Source organism: Abrus precatorius, unplaced genomic scaffold (assembly GCF_003935025.1).
Source record: "Abrus precatorius isolate BTA unplaced genomic scaffold, Abrus_2018 Scaffold2, whole genome shotgun sequence".
Classification (NCBI taxonomy): domain Eukaryota; kingdom Viridiplantae; phylum Streptophyta; class Magnoliopsida; order Fabales; family Fabaceae; genus Abrus; species Abrus precatorius.
In genome coordinates, this window is record NW_020874362.1 from 26,880,171 (window position 1) to 26,899,024 (window position 18,854).

Here is an 18,854-nt window from a genome sequence, read left to right on the forward strand (position 1 = left end):
TATTAATTTTTATCATATTCAAAGCTGCCCAAGTTAAAAAATAATGTTTTTAAATATTAAAATATTTAAAATACCATTAAAGGAGAACATAGAGCCAATCAAAATATTAGTAATTAATAATGCAATAAATCTATAGTCAACTGATATGACTGAACAGTCGAATATGCCAAGGAACAGTTAGTCATCTTTCAAAATACATCAAAACTCAAAAAGTGAACAAGACAAAAGAAAAACGTAATTGTCCACCTTGGATTGGAATTGGGTGTATGCTCAATTCAAATAATAATAATAATACGAGTTTTTTTTTCTAAATATAATTATTATTTTTTAAAAAGTAAAGTTTAGAATTATTATTATCAATTAAAAAATTATAAATAATTTATAAACATGATTTATTCACTGACAAAAAATTTAAAAGATAAAATTAGAAGAAAATATTTGTAACATTTAATTTAACAACTCCACAATTACTACATATATTCATTTATCACAATATTAGTAATGAATTTTTTAATTAATAATTATGACTTTATATTATATTCATTGTATATGATAAGTTTGGCAGAATCTGAAAGAGAAACTGAAACCCACTGTAATCAAATCATGGCAAATCGTACGTCAAACTTCAACGAAGGAACTTTGGTTTGGTTTCAGACTTGAGATTTCACATTGAAACAACAGATTCTGTTTATGTTTGTGTTTGTGTTTGTGTTTGTGTTCCATCTGAAACACTTCACTTCTCAAACGTGCTCGATCTCTTTCTCTTTGACCCAATAACATTCAACAATCTCAAACAATCATCCTCGTTCATTGTTCCTTATCTTTCTCTTTTCCAGGTAAATAATCAATTGTTCCTTATCTTTCTAGTTTTTAAATTATCAATTAATTAAGTTTTAATTTCAATTCTGATCATAGATTCTAAATCACCGATTCCCTTTTTTACATCCTTGATTATCTCTTAATCGCTTTGTTAATTTTGGTGTGATTTTGCAAATTCATCCAGTGAGAATGGAAATTGATGATAGATGATGAGCGTTTGAATCTGGTGACATTCATTAAAGATTCTGGGGTGATTTTTGAGGGTCCAAAATCACGCTTGAATTAATTGAAGGATTTGAAAAGAAGATTTGGTTTTTTTTTTTTTTTTTGGTTATTGTTGTTCTTGATTGTTGTGAACACAAGACTAAGGTAGTTGATAGATAGTGTGGTGTGAGGGGTTTGCAACATGGACCAGCTTCCTGTTGAAGTGATTGGGAACATACTGTCCCACCTGAGTGCTGCAAGAGATGTGGTGATAGCTTCTGCAACATGCAGGAAATGGAGACTAGCATGTCGCAAGCACCTTCATACACTCTCCTTCAGCTCCAAAGATTGGCCCCTTTACCGGGATTTGACGACTACCCGCCTCGAGATTTTGATCACACAGACCATTTTTCAGACCTCAGGGTTGCAGTCTCTCTCCATTTTGATGGAAGATGTGGATGAGTTTTCGGCTCCCACCGTTACTGCTTGGCTCTTGTACACCAGGGAAACTCTGAGGCAATTGTATTATAATGTGAAGACTATGCCTAATGTTAACATTCTTGAAATATGTGGCAGGCACAAGCTGGAAATACTAGATTTGGCTCATAATTCCATTGCAGGGGTTGAGCCTAATTATCAGAGATTCCCTTGTTTGAAATCTCTTTCCTTGAGTTATGTCAGTATATCCGCGTTGGATCTGCATCTTTTAGTTTCTGCTTGTCCAAAGATTGAAACCTTGGAACTTGTGAATCCGGAGATTGCAATGTCTGATGCTCAGGTGACTGTTGAGTTGAGTAGTTCAACGCTGAAGAGTGTATTTGTAGAAGCTATCAGTTTGGACAAGTTTATATTGGAGGCTGATGGAATTGAGAGCTTGCACTTGAAAGATTGTGCTCTTGAGGTTTTTGAACTCATTGGCAAGGGGACCTTGAAGCATTTCAAAATTGATGATGTTAGCGTTATACATCTTGATATTGGTGAGACGGTTGAGAATCTTGAGACTGTGGATATCAGCAACTTCACTATTATATGGCAAAAGTTTTACCAGATGATTTCAAGATCGTCAAATTTGAAGAGGCTTCGGCTTTGGGATGTGATGTTTGACGATGAGGATGAGGTTGTGGATTTGGAAACAATTGCAACTTGCTTTCCACACCTGAGCCATTTATCTCTGAGTTATGATGTGAGGGATGGAGTGCTTCACTATGGTTTACAGGTATCTTCCTATCTGGATAATGTTGTTGTCTTGGAGCTCGGATGGACTGTGATCAATGATCTTTTCTCCCACTGGGTTGAGGGGCTGCTTAAGCGATGCCCCAATCTCAAGAAGTTGGTCATTCATGGGGTTGTTTCCGAGGCTAAGACTCATGAAGAATGCCAGATGTTAGCCAATTTCACCACATCCATGGTTGAGCTGATGAGGAGATACACACATGTAGATCCACATTTTAAGTATGAATAGGATTCTGCTAATGCCTTGTTATAGACTCATAGCTCAGGGTTTATTTTAATTCTAATTGTGTCACATTTTCCGGTAACTTATTGAATTCAAGTGTCTATGCACAATTTTTAATTTATTGGCTGGAGTCTATTTGGAATTTGTGACCAACCAACAATTATAGCTCATAGTAGAAATTTATAATTTTGATCCCTTTTCTTAGAAATAGAAAATCCATAAACTAATCTGAAAATTTTACCATGTCCGATGTGTTCTGGGTATTTTAACCTTATAATTAAGATCGAAAAATAAAATAAGAAACCGTTGAAATGGATTCAATTTTGAGGGAAGAGAGTTATTATGGTGACGCATTCAAGAGGACTTGGCTCTTGAGCAAGTTTACCCTTTCTATTCAGTGGACATGTTATGGCTATCTTTCCTTCACTTCTGTTTCTTGGACAATACTGTGTTGGTATGTGCCATACTGCAATTATTCAGCTTCTAAGTACGCAGAGAGGGCCAGCCTAGGAAAGAACTAGATATGATAATAAGTTTTTGTGATGCTGTTGAACTATAGGTTACTGTTCCTTTGTTTAGAGAATAGAGTATTGATCCTGATGCTGATATTTTAACTGATTTTTCAGTAGTGTGATTATATTGCATATTGAAAGCAATTTTTCTTTCTCAGATAAATATGTTGCACTAGGGGAACAGGTTTACTACTATGATGCATTCCCTGACTGATTCTTCCATTTTGTGGCTGTTATGTTGTTAGGAGGAAGGTTATATTAGGTTCTCGGCAGCTAATGTCAAACTTGTCGAAACCATACATTAGCCGACATCACTTATTGGATAAGATTTTGTTGTTGTTTGTTAGGAATCAGGACTTGCCTGCAGTTTCTGAGATAGCAACTATAATCATTCGTGTCTTGCAAAACTTGCTAGTCTTTTTTGGCATGATTTACATAGAATGGAGAGATGGATAACTCTTTAATGAGGTGAATAATTGTTTGTCAACGTTAGAATATCCTTTTAATTTACTTGACCAGCTATTTGGGCAACTAGATGATGAGCTGCTGCTTAACCAACTTGTCAAATAGGGTTGAAGCGGTGATAACATTAAACTTGTCAAATGTTCCATGGATTAGAATATCAGAAAGCTTTTAAGTTTATCAAACGTATCGACTTAAATTCAATGGTCATATAACTTCGGATGAATAGCATTTGAAAGTGTTATATGTTTTAACACTAAGATGTTTCAAAGACACTTTCACATTCTTATCAGCGTGGTGCACTTAAAGAAATTAAGCCAGCTCCAAGTTTGAATTAACAAATACTCAATTACATGTTACCAATATTAATGTTACTAACACTTTTTTGTTTACACTATTCTGATTCGAGTTAGACATGATTACAGAGGGACTAACACACTCCTTTTAAAGAATAAGTATTCTAAAAGTGTGCAAGTAACATTTTTCTTATCATTATACACTTAAAAAAAAATCATTTTTAATAAAAGAGCAGTATTGTCGTTGCAATTCTATAATATTGTGATCCACAAATTGTAGGTTAATCTTCCTACATCTCTGTTACGCTTTGCAAGTAATTGTTCTCATAACGCTGAAATAAACGTAACGAGTTCGAGAAAAGAGCCCATTTTTGGTCTATCTACTCGTCTAATTACAAAGCAAAATGAAATTCTTTGACGCGGACTCTTATTTATAAATATTTCTTCTCGGAGAATGATCAACAATGATGCTGATTATAATGATAATTAAAAAATTATCGTGTGTCAGTTGTTTGGGTTACATGTTAATTTTTTTGTTGAGTCACGTTAGTAAAAAGATCAAAAGTACTGAATTTTTAAAATTCAAGGACTAAAAACATTAAGCTTAACAACAACAATACTAACGATAAAAAGAAGAAAAACTGCAACATCAAGATTTCTTTTTACTTCATTTGTTTCTTAATGATTGGATAACAGTGATTAGGTTGATCTTGTATTTGATCAGGTCAAACTATCTGGGATGCTCAACAAACCAAAACGAGTAAAAAATTAGATGATTGAAACAGAAGAATATATACAATTTCAAAAAATGATGGTTACATAAGCATGATAATTTGAGTTTATTCGGATGAAATTTAAGTGAGTTTCAATAAATAATAGGTTGATTTCGTGGGCATTCAAAAAATATGGAACGGATCATACCGTCATCATGTAGATGAAATTGTTGTTTAGCTTTTATTTATAAGGTTTGAAGGTTCCCCAAATTTTGTTGAATTCGAGCACATGTACATGAGCTAAATGAACTCGGTGCCTTTCTTGTTTATTTATTGTGTGTGATCATCTTCACATTTGTATGGATAAGTACTCTCCTCTTGTGTTGAATCATTATACATATTTCTTAAAGTAAGGATAATTTCTAACCAGTCAAAATATTTTATAAGTTGATCTATGAAAAGGACTGAATTATATGCTTTTAACGAGCCATTTTGCAAATTCTAGTGTATATATGGAGAATTCACCTCCTTTAAAGTAAACGTGTAAAATGAAAAAAAATATAAGGTAAATAATAATAATAAAAATCTATTATTGATCATGGTGTTAATCAAAAGTACCTCATGTTCGATAATATAAAAATTATTCTTTATTTGAAATCAAAAGATCATCAAGGTAGATATGGTCTTTTTCAACATTATTTTTTTATATATATTATGATCTATTGTTGATTTAAAATAAAGTATTTAATACAAATTAATCATGATAAATTAAACATAGATACATCATTATTTTGTTACTTTATATATTCTTTTGTTTTAAAAAAATCAAATCTATGTGTTGGGGTTAGAGGTAAGATCAAAATTCTCATTGCCTATGGGGTCCAATTTAGGACGGTTAATTCCCACACATGGCATCTCTGCTTGATCTGGCAAATGGTCACACAAACTGTTCAATGTCAGTATCAGTGCAAATGGTCTAGCCAAGGCAAAAAAAAAAAAAAAACCCAAAAAACAAAAAGGTTATAAAAATAACACAATGTTCTAGTTGCTTACTTAGACGACAAGTAAATGACTTAACATAATAGTTGAACTTGAACACAATCAACAAGGGAATAATTAATTGAAGAATTAATCTGATCCAGACCAATTACCTCTCTGCAGACAGGAAACTGTGGAGCTCAAAGAATTACGGCTCAAGGTAATGCAAGATTCATGGAACAATCTAAGGCCTAGAAGCTTCACAAAAACATCTTCAAGCCAAGAACATAAGTTGTAAGGTATATTGGGAACAAAGGTACATAGAGTCACATACTTAAAATATATATTGACATAATCCTTATGAGAGTTTTTATTTTCAACCAAACCACCTTTTTAATGACCAATCATTGGCATCATAAAGGAATAATTGGTAGGAGGCTATAAAAGGTATTAGATGAGCACAATATTTAATATATGATTTTACCTCTTTATAGGGTAGATTGGGTATATTGCCTAAAAGTCTCCTTCAATCTCTTTTTCTCTATCTATTCTTAATCAGCATATACATTTGTTATTTACAATTTACATAAACACTTTAATTCCTTAATAATGTGAATCTTGGAATTATGTTAGAAAACTGAAATTGTTGAAACATAATACTTAAGACACTATTTGAGAGCTAAAAGCCAAAACATAAACCACATCTAATGGTGGATTTATGATACTAATTAGCAATAAAAATGAAAATAAGTTGCTAGTAATTTCATGATTGTCCTGTGTACCATATTGCTCTGCACACATGTCTATAAGTAGAAAAGAATCTTAACAAGGCATGGTTTTAGGTGATGACAGGGAATAGATGTTGACCTATCAACGAAGGGGAAAATACCAAACAAATCCATCTCAGAGCTGAGATTAAATACACAAAGTGGGTATGCTTGTGGAATATTATTCTAATGTTTTGGTTGAAATGGTATGAGCACAAGTTTAGGATATGATGTGTAAAAGGACTCACTTTCTTATAGCCCCTAGTTGTAAAAAAGTGAAATCCATCACTCCAAGGGGTATAAAAGGATCAAGAAAATCACCTTTAGAGTTTTCTCTTTTCGTCCTTTTTTGCCATCTTTAACGAGAAAGGAAAAGGGAAAAAAGAAAGAAAAACTTGTCTCATCTTGATCTTGTAGTACTGAATTTATTGTGTTCCTACATAAATGAATACACGACTTTTTCCTGTTAAGTACATGCAGCCCTGTTGAAGCCCCCAAGAGAGAACCAATAAGAGAACACAGGCGGTTAGAAGAGAGAGAGAGAGAAAGAGAGAGAGTGGAGTAGGAGTCAGTATTTGTGGTGGTTTTTTTCAGATGACCCCCACCCCTCAAATTTTATTAATTTTATCATAAATATTTGAACTTGGTCCTAAATTTTAAGTTTGAATGATATGTTGGTCTAAAAAATTACTTAGATTGATGATTCTTTATTTATATACTCTTTAATTTGTTATGAATCTGCTAAAGTAAAACTTTTATTATCAAACAAATTAGATGGTTTTTGTTGAATTTTTAACTTTATTTTATCACCCTTTCAAACCCCACCACAAGCTTATAGAGACTGACACAAGGTTGCTAATTTGCTAGGACAAGATTTGGGGTACCACACTACCACATAATGAGTTACACAATCTCAAAGTATTTACAACTAGGGACAATGATAAAGCAAGCCAAACACACTTATCAATCAGGTTTCTTCCTTGAGAAGGAGAAAGGAAAGATAGAGACACCCCATGAAAGATAAAATGTTGCAAAGAGTTCATACATGAGAAAAAGACCGGACCCTCTTCTTGTGCCAACTTATATATTTATTACTTTGACAAGAAAGCTTTGATCTTTCGTTACTGTGTGAACTTGTCCATATAGGATTCTCTTTGTCATTTAAATTCCAAAGAAAACCAAAGGTAAAGTCATAACATCCTGGTTTTCATACACCAATTTTTTTCTATATATTAGTGTGTGTATATAATATATTTATGGACACACAAACGCACACGCACACACTACAATTTTTATATTCTTTAGCTCTGGTAGTCAAGTTTTGTTCTTGTGAATTGTGTTTCTACTGAATGAGAACCTTTCAGTTTTAGCTTCAGGGAATATGAGAAGGGTCTGAATAGTCTTGCATGGCGAGCCAAAGATTAGGAGAAACGGGTTTATCTGAGTCAGGGCCTTCAAGTCACCATGTCCCTTATGGAGTTCTTCATGGAATTAATACACCCACATCAAGCTTAATGTATTCTTCAATGTTTTCTCCATCTCATTACTATTAACACTTGGAAAATTTTCTGTCAGATATGATAACTGAATTCCTTTTAAGGAACTGTTTGCTATATGGTGTTTCTTCATTTTTATAAATTTGCTTTATTTCTAGTTTCCATTCCATGTTTGATTTTTTTTATCCTGAATTTGTTTCTTAGCAATCAAGGGTCAGCTTTTGATTTTGGAGAGCTGGAAGAGGCTATTGTTCTGCAAGGAATTCAAATAAGAAATGATGAAGCCAAAGCACGTATGTTTCTTTCCATGGTTCACCTTTTTATGACATTAGATAAGCATAACCAAACCGAGTCTTTCCAAAAGCATAGAGGAGAAAGAAGAGGGATGAGTTGCCATTTTCCATACCATAATGATTCTGGGGCAATAAACTTTGATGGAGGGGCGTTTCAATCTTAGAAACTTGCATGATTTTCTAACTCCATGACTATTGAAAAGGAGGATTAGGCTCCTTTCTCTATGATATAATTGAAATTCACAAAGCCTTCATTTTGAGATTTTCCTTTTGTGATTCTTGCAGCTTTATTCACCGGTAGGCCTGCAGCCACACTGGAAATGTTCCCTTCATGGCCAATGAGGTTCCAGCAAACACCAAGAGTAGTAATATCTCTCCCTTCTCCATCTTTGACCAATCCATATCCAAATCAAAGATGCTTAGGACTAAAAGAAGCTCAATAACATCCATATCTTTTATTTTCTTTCATTTATGCTTTAATTCAAGTCTTCATTTTCAAAATTTATTATTCTTTAATAATTGGCTTTATTAAGTGCTAAACAGTGACATGAATTTAATTAACCACTCACTTGCATAGTTACTTTTGTTTTGGAAATCTCAATCAAAATGTTTGTTTTGTTTAAACACAGGGAAGTTCAAAGTCAGGGGGGGAAAGCACAGATTCAGGATCAGGAATGAATACTCTTTCAAGCAAAACGGAGCTCCAATTTGAAACCGAATCTCCCATAAGCATAAAAGCATCTTCTTCAGATCATCATCATCATCATCTGCAGCATCAACAGCAGAAACAACAACAACATCACCAACTTCAACTTCAACAGGAGACAGTAACTGATGCATCGAGAATAGGTCCATCACAATCAGCAGCAAAATCACAAGAAAAGGTTCTTAAACAGACTATTGTTTCCACAGTTAATCCTTCAGTTCTCTCTCTCTTTCCATTTGGTCTCTTCAATGCAATTATTATTACTCTGTTGCTCTTTTTCTCTCTCCCTCATCCTTCTGTGCATACCTTCATAGCACAGATCCCAACAGCTCTCAGAAAATCAAAAGAACACAGAGTTTTCCTGATTCCTGAACGATTTTCTGATGAATGTCTGACATGAAATATGAGAAGAGAGAGAGAGAGAGAGATGAACATGATAAACAAAAAAACAAAGTGAGAATCTTTTCAGTACTTATCAATGTTTCTTTTAACAGTGACCCACACCCACTTCACTGAATCCCCTCTCAAAGTTAATTTTGGAGTTAGAAATCTAAACCATAAAAATATACACCAAAACAATGGCAGATAAAGATGCTTTTTGCTACCCTTTGCATTCAGAAATGCTTACCAATAATTATGTGAGCAAATCCTATTCATTTATCTTGAATTATTGGTTAATTAAAAGCATAGCATCTGTGTGAGCTTTGCTTTTGTTTACCAACCTCAAAGCTAGGATGAACTTGAGTAATATTGAACAATTTTTAGCGTGTTTTGATTGATGTTAAATACGTTCAAACATGAATTCATTTTAATGCTACAAGTTATAATTTTTTTGTTAAAATATGGTTTAAGATAATTTTGTGCACTTTCCAAACATACACTTCCTTCATTTTTCTCCCTTATTAATTTAGTAATTAGAAAGTTTTTTTTTTCTTGGCTTTAAAAAGTCCCATTTTTATTATTCTACACTAAGCTAAGTAACTTAACGTCTCAGTGATTAAGTTTACCTCTCTATTTTCTCACCTTTCAAAAATCCTTTAATTCTTTCTTCTTTTGGGTTCTTTCTATTGCAGAGGAAAGGGGCCAGTTCCACATCAGAGAAGCAACTTGATGCAAAGGTTTTGAATATGACACACAGACATTTATTTATTTATAATATATATTAATATTAATATATATTATATTCCAAGGTATCTTTATTTTTTGGACTTTTTACATGAGAGGTAAGTCAAGATTTTCTTATTTGGTTTGGATTCAGACACTGAGACGTTTGGCTCAAAACAGAGAAGCTGCAAGGAAAAGCCGTCTCAGGAAAAAGGTGTGTCCCATCACATATTCTACCGTACAATTACATACACATTCAGCTTATTAGAAAGTGTATATTATAACGCAAAAATGTAACCTCAAAAAGTACATTTTGTGTAAATATGCTGCTGCATTTTAACAGGCTTATGTTCAGCAACTTGAGTCAAGTAGATTAAAGCTCACCCACCTTGAACAAGACCTTCAACGAGCACGCTCTCAGGTTCTCTGATCTCTCTCATTTAATGTATACGTACACACAAAAAATGCTGCATGTATCAGTTTAGGGGATATTTAACATTATATTTTATATATTTTTGAGATACAAGTATATAAAAAGTTAAAAAATTAGTGAGAGATAAAAATAAAGACAAACATTAGATGTAATTTCTTAAATACTGCTAGTGTTGTTTACCGATCAAAGTAGAAGTCTTATTTGGATGATATGAAATAACATTAAAAAATTGATAAACAATACTAACAACACTTAAAAATAATATATAATTTTTATTCTATAAAAAATTATATACATTATACATGTAGTATCAATTTTAGCGATTTAAATAATGAAGCTACAAAAAAATCTGCATAATGTTTTTCCTTTGTTTGACTTGTAATGATTTTGTTTGTGATGTTTGATTTATTAGGGGCTGTTTTTGGGTTGTGGTGGTGCTGGTGGGAATATAAACTCTGGTGAGTTTATCTCTTTCTTTTATTGGTTTTCTAAATGCAATTTCATTTTCTAATACCTTAAACTCGAGAAGATAGAAGAGGCCGGTCATGCCATGATTTTCTGAAGCATATATTATCAAATGATAAATGATTATGAAACATGGAAAAACATGGTATGATGAATATCTGAAAGATTTTGTTGGGGTAATTTTTTGACTCTTATAATGGAAAAACTAGTTATAATGAATATGTATGTGACACTTCAGAAAGTTGAACATGGGACAAAGGATTAAGAGACTCGTAGTGAAAAATTGCTATTATTTACACGTAACTTCCCTTTACGCAGTTTGAAAATTTTAATACACAAAAAAAAAGTCAAGACTCGATTTTGAAAGTCCACTTCAAAATCTAGAATCAGCTGAGAAGTCTTGGAATTTGACTAAAATCTGTAGCCTAATTCGCGTTTGAATCCACATAAAAAAAAGGGGGAAGTTGAAAAAAAAAAATAATGGACCATTATTAAGTAAGATTGTGATAATATATTAAAATGTAATGAAGATTCAATACTGTGCTACCCTTTCTAAACATGTATATAAAGGCTAGTTTATATGCTTTAACTTTTCAGCGAATTATTGATCCATGATAACTGCTTTTTTCCACTTCTAGTAAAGAACACGATTTTACAATTAAAAGAAAAAGTTTTGAACAAGGAGTGGTAACATCCCGAGAAAATGCACTTTGGGATGATAAACAAAAGCACAATGCCTTGAGATTAATCCATTGATTTTAATTTGTTCATAAGATGAATTAAATAAAATGGTGCTAGGTCTGTTTCATTAGGGACCATATTCGCCCTGGTTACCAAACAACCTACACTTCAATTTCAATAAAAAAAACTACCATTCTTGCATTCAGCCAACATAAAATATTATATTATATAAACCAATATCATATAAAGTACTTTTTTAGAAGAAAAAAAACGCATTTTTATAAATTTTTATGTCAAGAATCAATTTTGACCATCAATTGTATTCCATACCAAATATATATATATATATATATATATATATATATATATATATATATATATATAATAGCACTGTTATTACAAATAAAAGTGTGATAAAATTTCATTAAAAAAATAATTTATTACATTAAAAATATAATAAATAATTCTTAATTTGATATGCTCAAAAAGAAACCTAAACCATGTTATACTAATAGTTAGCAACTATTATGGTAACAAGAGGAGATTGTGTTGTTGTAGGAGCTGCAATGTTTGACATGGAGTATGCAAGATGGCTAGAAGATGACCACCGGCACATGGCGGAGCTCCGGACTGGGCTGCAGGCGCCGCTGTCGGAAGGCGAATTAAGAGTGGTTGTGGATGGATATCTGTCTCATTATGATGAAGTTTTCAGGCTGAAGGGGGTGGCAGCTAAAACGGATGTGTTTCATCTTATTAATGGCATGTGGACTTCCCCAGCTGAAAGATGCTTCCTATGGATAGGTGGTTTTAGACCATCAGATCTCATCGCAGTATGTGTTATCTATGCATATTTTGTCCCTTCAACACTTCATAAGGCCAATCACAAAAGTAAACTAAATAATTAAGCAAACAAGGGTGTTTCAATACTTGATTTAATTTAAATTTTTCTATAAGATTAACATATTATTGAGTGCATGTTTGATAAGGAACTATTTAAAACAAATAATTTTAATTATTGAACTTAAAAAACATTTATAAATAATTACTTTAAGAATATATTAAAAACTGGTAAAAATAAATAACTATTTCTTTAAAATAAGTTAAACAATTAAACTTAAAAAACATTTATAAATAACTTGCATTTATTCTGTTAAATACAAATTTCTGTTTACAAATGTTTCTTATACAAAGTTTTTTCAAAGGTGCTCACAACATAAGTGTAAGATATTTGTGTGAGGATCAGACTGTCTAAGAGAGAGAGAGAGAGATAGAGAGAGCTTGTGATAATTAAAATATCTGAAAAAAATTGTAAGTAGCTTTTTCTATAAAACATACTTTCTCTAGATTTGCACCAAAAAATATAAATATAAATAGCAAACAAACCTCATAAAATAAAAAGAGGAGTCATTTTCTTCGATCCAGGTGAGATATCCAACTTTCTTGGTAAGAGCATTTTAACTTTTACCTAGGTATAGCTTGTTATATGTTAGTGATTGTGTCAATGGATAACTGTTTCTAGAGAAAATTAATTCTGGCAGTAATTAACGTTAAGGTTAATCTTTTCAACTATACTTTAAGTTAATGAAATAAAAACTTTTTAAAAATATTTATCATATTCTTAGTATTCGTAAAAATATTCATGGTGCATGATATTGAAAAGGAAAATTCATGAATTCGTATATTATTTTGGTCAGATGTTGATACAACAATTGGAGCCTCTAGCGGAGCAGCAAATCATGGGCATATATGGGCTCCGCCACTCATCACAGCAAGCTGAAGAGGCTCTCTCCCAAGGTCTTGAGCAGCTTCAGCAGTCTCTGGTTGACACCATCGCCGGTGGCCCCGCCGTTGACGGTGTCCAACAGATGATCGTTGCCATAGGCAAGCTTGCCAACCTTGAAGGATTTGTCAGTCAGGTAATTAAACTATACTTGATAAAATTTATGCACATATATATATATATAAAATTATGTGCCATATATACATAATGTAACATGTTTTAGATAAATAAAATAAACACAAAAAGGGGAGGCAGTGGGCATTACTTTTTTTAAGAAAAATTGTCATATTGTTGAATTGATTGATCACAATATTTTTCTTATGTCTTAGTGCTAAAGAAATACTTTTTTTGTGCACAAAATTTGGTGGGGGAGGTTGACGTAAAGCCTCAAGGTGACATCTGTGTCAAAATTATATGTAGCAAAATTTCTATTTGACTAATGATACGAGAGCGAGGCCTCTTCATACGTTTATGTCAAAATTAAATTTGAATTCGTACATGACTTGTCCATCCCTCAGTTTCTAGCTTTCAAATATCAATTGGTTTAAGAAACTTGGTGTTTGAAATTGGATTATTCAACTTGTATTATAGAATTCAGCTGGTTTATCTTTTCACTTGAAACATATATTTTTCAGGTTCATCTTTTTTAACACGTATATGTTAACTTGACTTACATGATCAATGAGACAAAATTAATCCTAAAACCTAAATATGGATAACTAGTAATAGCTGAAATGTTACTTTCTCATCATTCTGTTTCTTTTACTCATTCATGCACTCTGCATGTTTTGCGCCGCAATTCTGTCTTGTACCACAAAATAGTATCCTTAATTAGCTTACACCTCTGATCACCTCAACGTGATTTAACATAAGCATATTTACCTCTTATTGCTTTTTTCATATATGGCTAATATATATTTATATATATAACAAACAAACTTGAATTGTAATTTTTGTTTTTTTATGGGTAATCCTCACACTTGCCAACTGATAGATACCTTTAGTTCCTTGATCAGCATCATGACCTGGTAGACTCTATCTATATTATATTGTATCAAGCTGTACAAGCTTACAACTTCTTTCAATATGATTAAATAACTTAATAATTTCTTGTATATAATTGGGTTGACTTAGATCACCTTCTACTTGTTTGACACGTCTTTACAAGTATATTTCACTCTATCGTTTCTGGGCACCTTAGTTTATTACCTGGCAATCTTGCTATTAATATTTAAGGTGTAAGTTTGTTCATCAAAATGTTGATGTAGTTTTTCCATCTTAAAATGTTACAATCAGAAGTTGGTTTTAGAAAGTGACGTGTGGATGTTTATGCATAAACCCTAGGTAGACTTTAAATCATCAATATTTAAAAAACCAAATTGCCAAATGGTTCCTAATTAATTAAATTCTGGTGTTATAAAATTAAAAGAAAATATATTATTTTAGTGTATTAGAAGTAGTCTAAGTTTATAGATAAGACAAGCTCATCAGTTTCAACCTTTTTGAAAGCATAGGGTTCTTGTCCATATGTGCCATTGGATTAGCTAGGGGTCCATCTCATACGGTAGTTGGGGTTTGATTTTACTTTTTGTGTATAATTAAGAATTAATGAATTAATTAAATATCATACTCTCCTTTGACTTAATTGTTTTGTTAACTTGGCTTCTTGCTTATACTCTATTGTCTCAATTCTCACTGATGAATCATTCGTGTTTCTGAATTGAAGGCTGATAATTTGAGGCAACAGACCCTTCACCAATTATGTCGATTACTGACAGTTCGACAAGCAGCACGGTGTTTTCTTGTGATTGGAGAGTATTATGGCCGTCTTAGAACCCTTAGTTCTCTTTGGGCATCAAGACCAAGAGAGTAAGATATTTAACATCATACACCCTTTTCTAAATTACTTTCTTTTGATCGATATTTAAAACATGGGCTAAAGACTATATAATAAAAATTTATTAAAATTTATTAAATTTAATATATTAATAATGTTAAATATTAGGTTTTTAAGGCACACATTAGATAAATTGTGTGTCTTTTTACTCTTAAATTTAAGGATTTTTTATCTATCATTCTAAAAGTTTTTAGAATATTTTATGATTGTTAATTTTTTTATATTTTACAAAAATTTAAATATTTTCATTTTATGTTAAAATTTCATTTTATTAAATTAATTATTTTTAACTTTTTTTAATAATTTTTTTTTCATCTCAAATACATACTCTTAGACTTTTTTCAAAAAATTTAAACTACATATATTTTATTTATTTAAATTTATTATATAATTTTAATAAGTTTGAATTTTTTCTAATTTTATGTGAATTTAAATTTTCATACAATGTACGGAATAATTGCTGATCCTATATATTTTATAAGAAATAAATTATTTGAAATTCAATATCTTTCTTTTAAAATATATAACACTTGGATTAGTCAAAAGGAACTTGTATGGATCGATGGTCTTGATTTCTAGCTATTGCCGCGTACTATCACGTTTCAACAACACTTACGTATCTGAAACGTCCAATAATCTTCTTAAGAGATTGATTACAAATCATCAGAAAATAATAAATAAATAAAAGTGATCCCTTTTCCCTTTGGTTCAACAGGACCTTAATCAGCGATGATAACTCATGCCAAACAACAACGGAATTGCAAATGGTTCAACCTTCTCAAAATCATTTCTCGAGCTTCTAAAACGTAATGTAATTGAAACCAATTATTAATTAGCCGGAAATTAAGCTGCTGCTGCTGCTGCAAGTCGATGTATTTGGGCTGATTTAGAAGCAAAGGAAAGGGTCATCGCCATCATGAATATATATTAATTATTTTTTTCTTTTCAATCTGTTTCTTGTGTCTCTGTGTTTTATTGTAAATGGAATTCGAGTTTTAATTATGTGAATGACGAGGAAGCTTCTATTGGCTAAAAAGAGTAGAGAAATTTAATGATAAAGGTACATATATGACATAGATAAGTATACATAAAAGTTATGCTAACTCTCCTATATAGCTAGCTAGTTGCTTCTTTTTCTTTATACACACACATACACACTCCATATTTTAAATTAATTAATTAATGACTTAAGAAGTACTAAATAGAAAGGTGGCACAGAAGAGAAGGAGTTTGTTACATTGCATGCATAGGTAGTGGCTTTGGTTGCAAGTGGAGTATCCTATGATGCTGATGAGACAAATATATATGAATTAAGAACATTGTCTGGTTATGGTGACTATATGCAATTTGCGTAGCACTGTACCTAAAAAGAAGAGGTTATGACTCTTCATTTATTTGAAGTTGTTAAATAAATATGATTAATTTATTTGAAAAGAAGACGAGGGAATTGCGCGTTTGTGTCTTTACGGCATGTGCCCACCTTTGTGTATGTTGAAAATGAGAATGGTCCATTTTTGTTTGCTTTTGTTTTGCATTTGAGACAATAAGTGCATGTCTCAGAATTGCATGCAACTGGCACACCAATGAGTTCCACCTCAATACTACATTTCTTTTTACGATGTACACATAACTTGTAAATGCCTTTATGGTTAAAAAGGAAAAGGAAAAGGAAAAGGAAAATAAGCCAGAATTCTTTTCCAACAATCTATTATGGTGGTGAATCTTAACATAATTAAATGCTACGTTGTTATGATTATTGTCTTTTGATTATGCAACTTAACTTGTACCCCTTGTCAATCTTGAGTGACCATGGGTATAGATACATAGTTTAATTGAGTATTATAACTCTTTATATTATTATCACTTGCGGTCAATCTACTACTCTATTTCATTTTTTTATAAGACAATTTATGATTTTTATGAAATATTTATTATATTCATTTTTATTTATTCTTAATAAATGAAGTTGGTAGAAACTTAAATTAAAATTAAGAAGGGTTATGTTCAAGAGTATTAAATGAAGATAAAATTACCATGTTATAATATTTTTTACTCTTATTTCTGACAAATAGTAGTTTAAAATTGTGGTTAAAAAACTAAAAAATGTATTTAATCATCTTATTTTTATTAAAAAATTATAATATTTTCTATTTTACCTTACCGACTCAAAATACAAAGTGTATGAGAAGATAATAAAAGATAAAAAAAAATAAGTGTCATTTGAATCACAAAACAACAGTAAGAGAGATACGGTGCACAATTATTTATACAATAAATTAATAGAAAGAGAAGATAGAAAATGGATTTTAAAATAAATTATTTTAAGAATAAAATTGAAAAAAAATCTTCCTTAAATTTGTAAAATTATTATTATTTAAAAATAAAATACGTTAAAGAAATTATTTTCAAAACGAAAAAAGTAAAAAATAAAATATTTTTTTAAAAAAAAAGTTAACTAATTTTATCTACTTTATTGATTTATGCAGATTAGTTAAAAAAAAAAACCTTATAAAAAAAAACATGAGATGAGGAATTCATTACACGTACCGAATGATTGTTTACCCATTAAACTTATCCAACAACCAAACTTTAATATTGACGTGTGGCTGAAATCTATCAATAAAATGTTTCTGATTTTGTATCATCATTCAAAGTAAAATAGAGAAAGAAAAGGTTTCATTCACAGGTTGAGGAGAGAGATTCACATACATGCCCAAGATTATACAGACATAATAATAATGTCTCTCTCTACTAGTAAGAGACACCAAAATTAAGGGTCAGAAGGAGATGTATAATTGACAATATATATATAGAGAGAGAGAGAGAGAATAACTTTATTTTTCTTGCATTTTTCCATTACCCCATCAAACTTAGGGATGCCCCCAAAACCTGAATGGCTAAAATGGAATGGCCATCTAATTCTAAAAGGAGAAATTGTATCTATACAATTTTTTATATGATATAGTGGACAGCAACCAGAAAGATAATAAAAGAAGAAAGAGAAGTTATGGTAAAAAAATGATACGAAGGAGAAAGATAAATATTGATAATGTTATATTATGTGATATAAAAATAATGAGTTTTGTTAACGTCTGTAATTATGAAGATAACAATTAATAATATAAAATTTTATTAAAAAATAAAGTATTTATTATATTTTTATAACTTTAATATAATAAATATATATTTTTTCATAAAAAATTTTTATTTGTGAATACTTAAGTTTAGCTTTAAACAAAATTTAATTAATATTAATGTTTACTATGAGTTATGTTGACAAATAAGGCAACAATAATATTCTACATTGAGATTATAATCCTGCAACGAAGAAAGGGCATTTCCCTAGTGTCACGGCTCAATTACAAGTTTAACAAAAACAAAGTAAACAATTGATGATGTTTAATGACAAATAAAACGAGAGATACAGAGAAAAATAACTAGTTCAGCAAAGAATTTGTACAGCATCACTATAAAATTTGTTTAAATTTCGTATAACGTGTGGAACACTTTATAATGAAAGAGGGAGAGCGAGTTAGAGTTAATTTTCGTACATAGCTGCATTAATGTTGAATCTAGAGTGTCGAGTTGCATTGTAGACATGGGCTATATATTAGCCTGTCTCTTTTGTTCCCTATTTTTGCGTCTGAAAAAAATTAGCAGCTTGGAAAGTTAATGCTTTGGCTATTCTTGATGCATGTTTCCACATGCATGCATTTTAGACTTTTGAAGTGGTGAAGAAGGTGGTAGAGTGCTGATGTACGTGTGATTGGAAAGGGACTATACATATAACAC

The 18,854-nt window shown here is 31.2% G+C and overlaps 2 protein-coding genes across 3 annotated transcripts; both read left to right on the top strand.

Moving 5' to 3' along the window:
- The first annotated feature begins 577 nt into the window (after window positions 1–577).
- LOC113858823 (F-box/LRR-repeat protein At1g67190-like) lies at window positions 578–5,442 on the top strand. Its single transcript, XM_027491587.1, has 2 exons — window positions 578–836; window positions 1,004–5,442. The coding sequence occupies exon 2, from the start codon at window positions 1,226–1,228 to the stop codon at window positions 2,483–2,485; it is 1,260 nt and encodes a 419-aa protein (XP_027347388.1). The 5' UTR covers window positions 578–836; window positions 1,004–1,225; the 3' UTR covers window positions 2,486–5,442.
- Window positions 5,443–7,305: 1,863 nt separating this feature from the next.
- LOC113857939 (transcription factor TGA9-like) lies at window positions 7,306–15,963 on the top strand. Of its 2 annotated transcripts, none has more exons than XM_027490272.1 (13): window positions 7,306–7,391; window positions 7,572–7,723; window positions 7,908–7,996; window positions 8,282–8,361; window positions 8,626–8,880; window positions 9,776–9,820; window positions 9,961–10,020; window positions 10,150–10,227; window positions 10,652–10,697; window positions 11,944–12,215; window positions 13,080–13,301; window positions 14,892–15,034; window positions 15,778–15,963. In XM_027490272.1, exons 2-13 carry the CDS (start codon window positions 7,614–7,616, stop codon window positions 15,863–15,865), a joined length of 1,488 nt encoding a protein of 495 aa, XP_027346073.1. In that variant the 5' UTR covers window positions 7,306–7,391; window positions 7,572–7,613; the 3' UTR covers window positions 15,866–15,963. The 2 variants fall into 2 exon arrangements, with proteins under 2 accessions (XP_027346073.1, XP_027346074.1); XM_027490273.1 differs by having other exon boundaries at window positions 8,282–8,358.
- The last annotated feature ends 2,891 nt before the right edge of the window (window positions 15,964–18,854 follow it).

Bases quoted from the DNA above. Each gene is read 5' to 3' on its own strand.
- LOC113858823 (XM_027491587.1), top strand. From the start codon at position 1,226: ATGGACCAGCTTCCTGTTGAAGTGATTGGGAACATACTGTCCCACCTG.
- LOC113857939 (XM_027490272.1), top strand. From the start codon at position 7,614: ATGGCGAGCCAAAGATTAGGAGAAACGGGTTTATCTGAGTCAGGGCCT. The intron at 10,021-10,149 runs GTGTGTCCCATC...GCATTTTAACAG, and splicing joins AAAGCCGTCTCAGGAAAAAG to GCTTATGTTCAGCAACTTGA. The intron at 15,035-15,777 runs GTAAGATATTTA...TTGGTTCAACAG, and splicing joins TGGGCATCAAGACCAAGAGA to GACCTTAATCAGCGATGATA.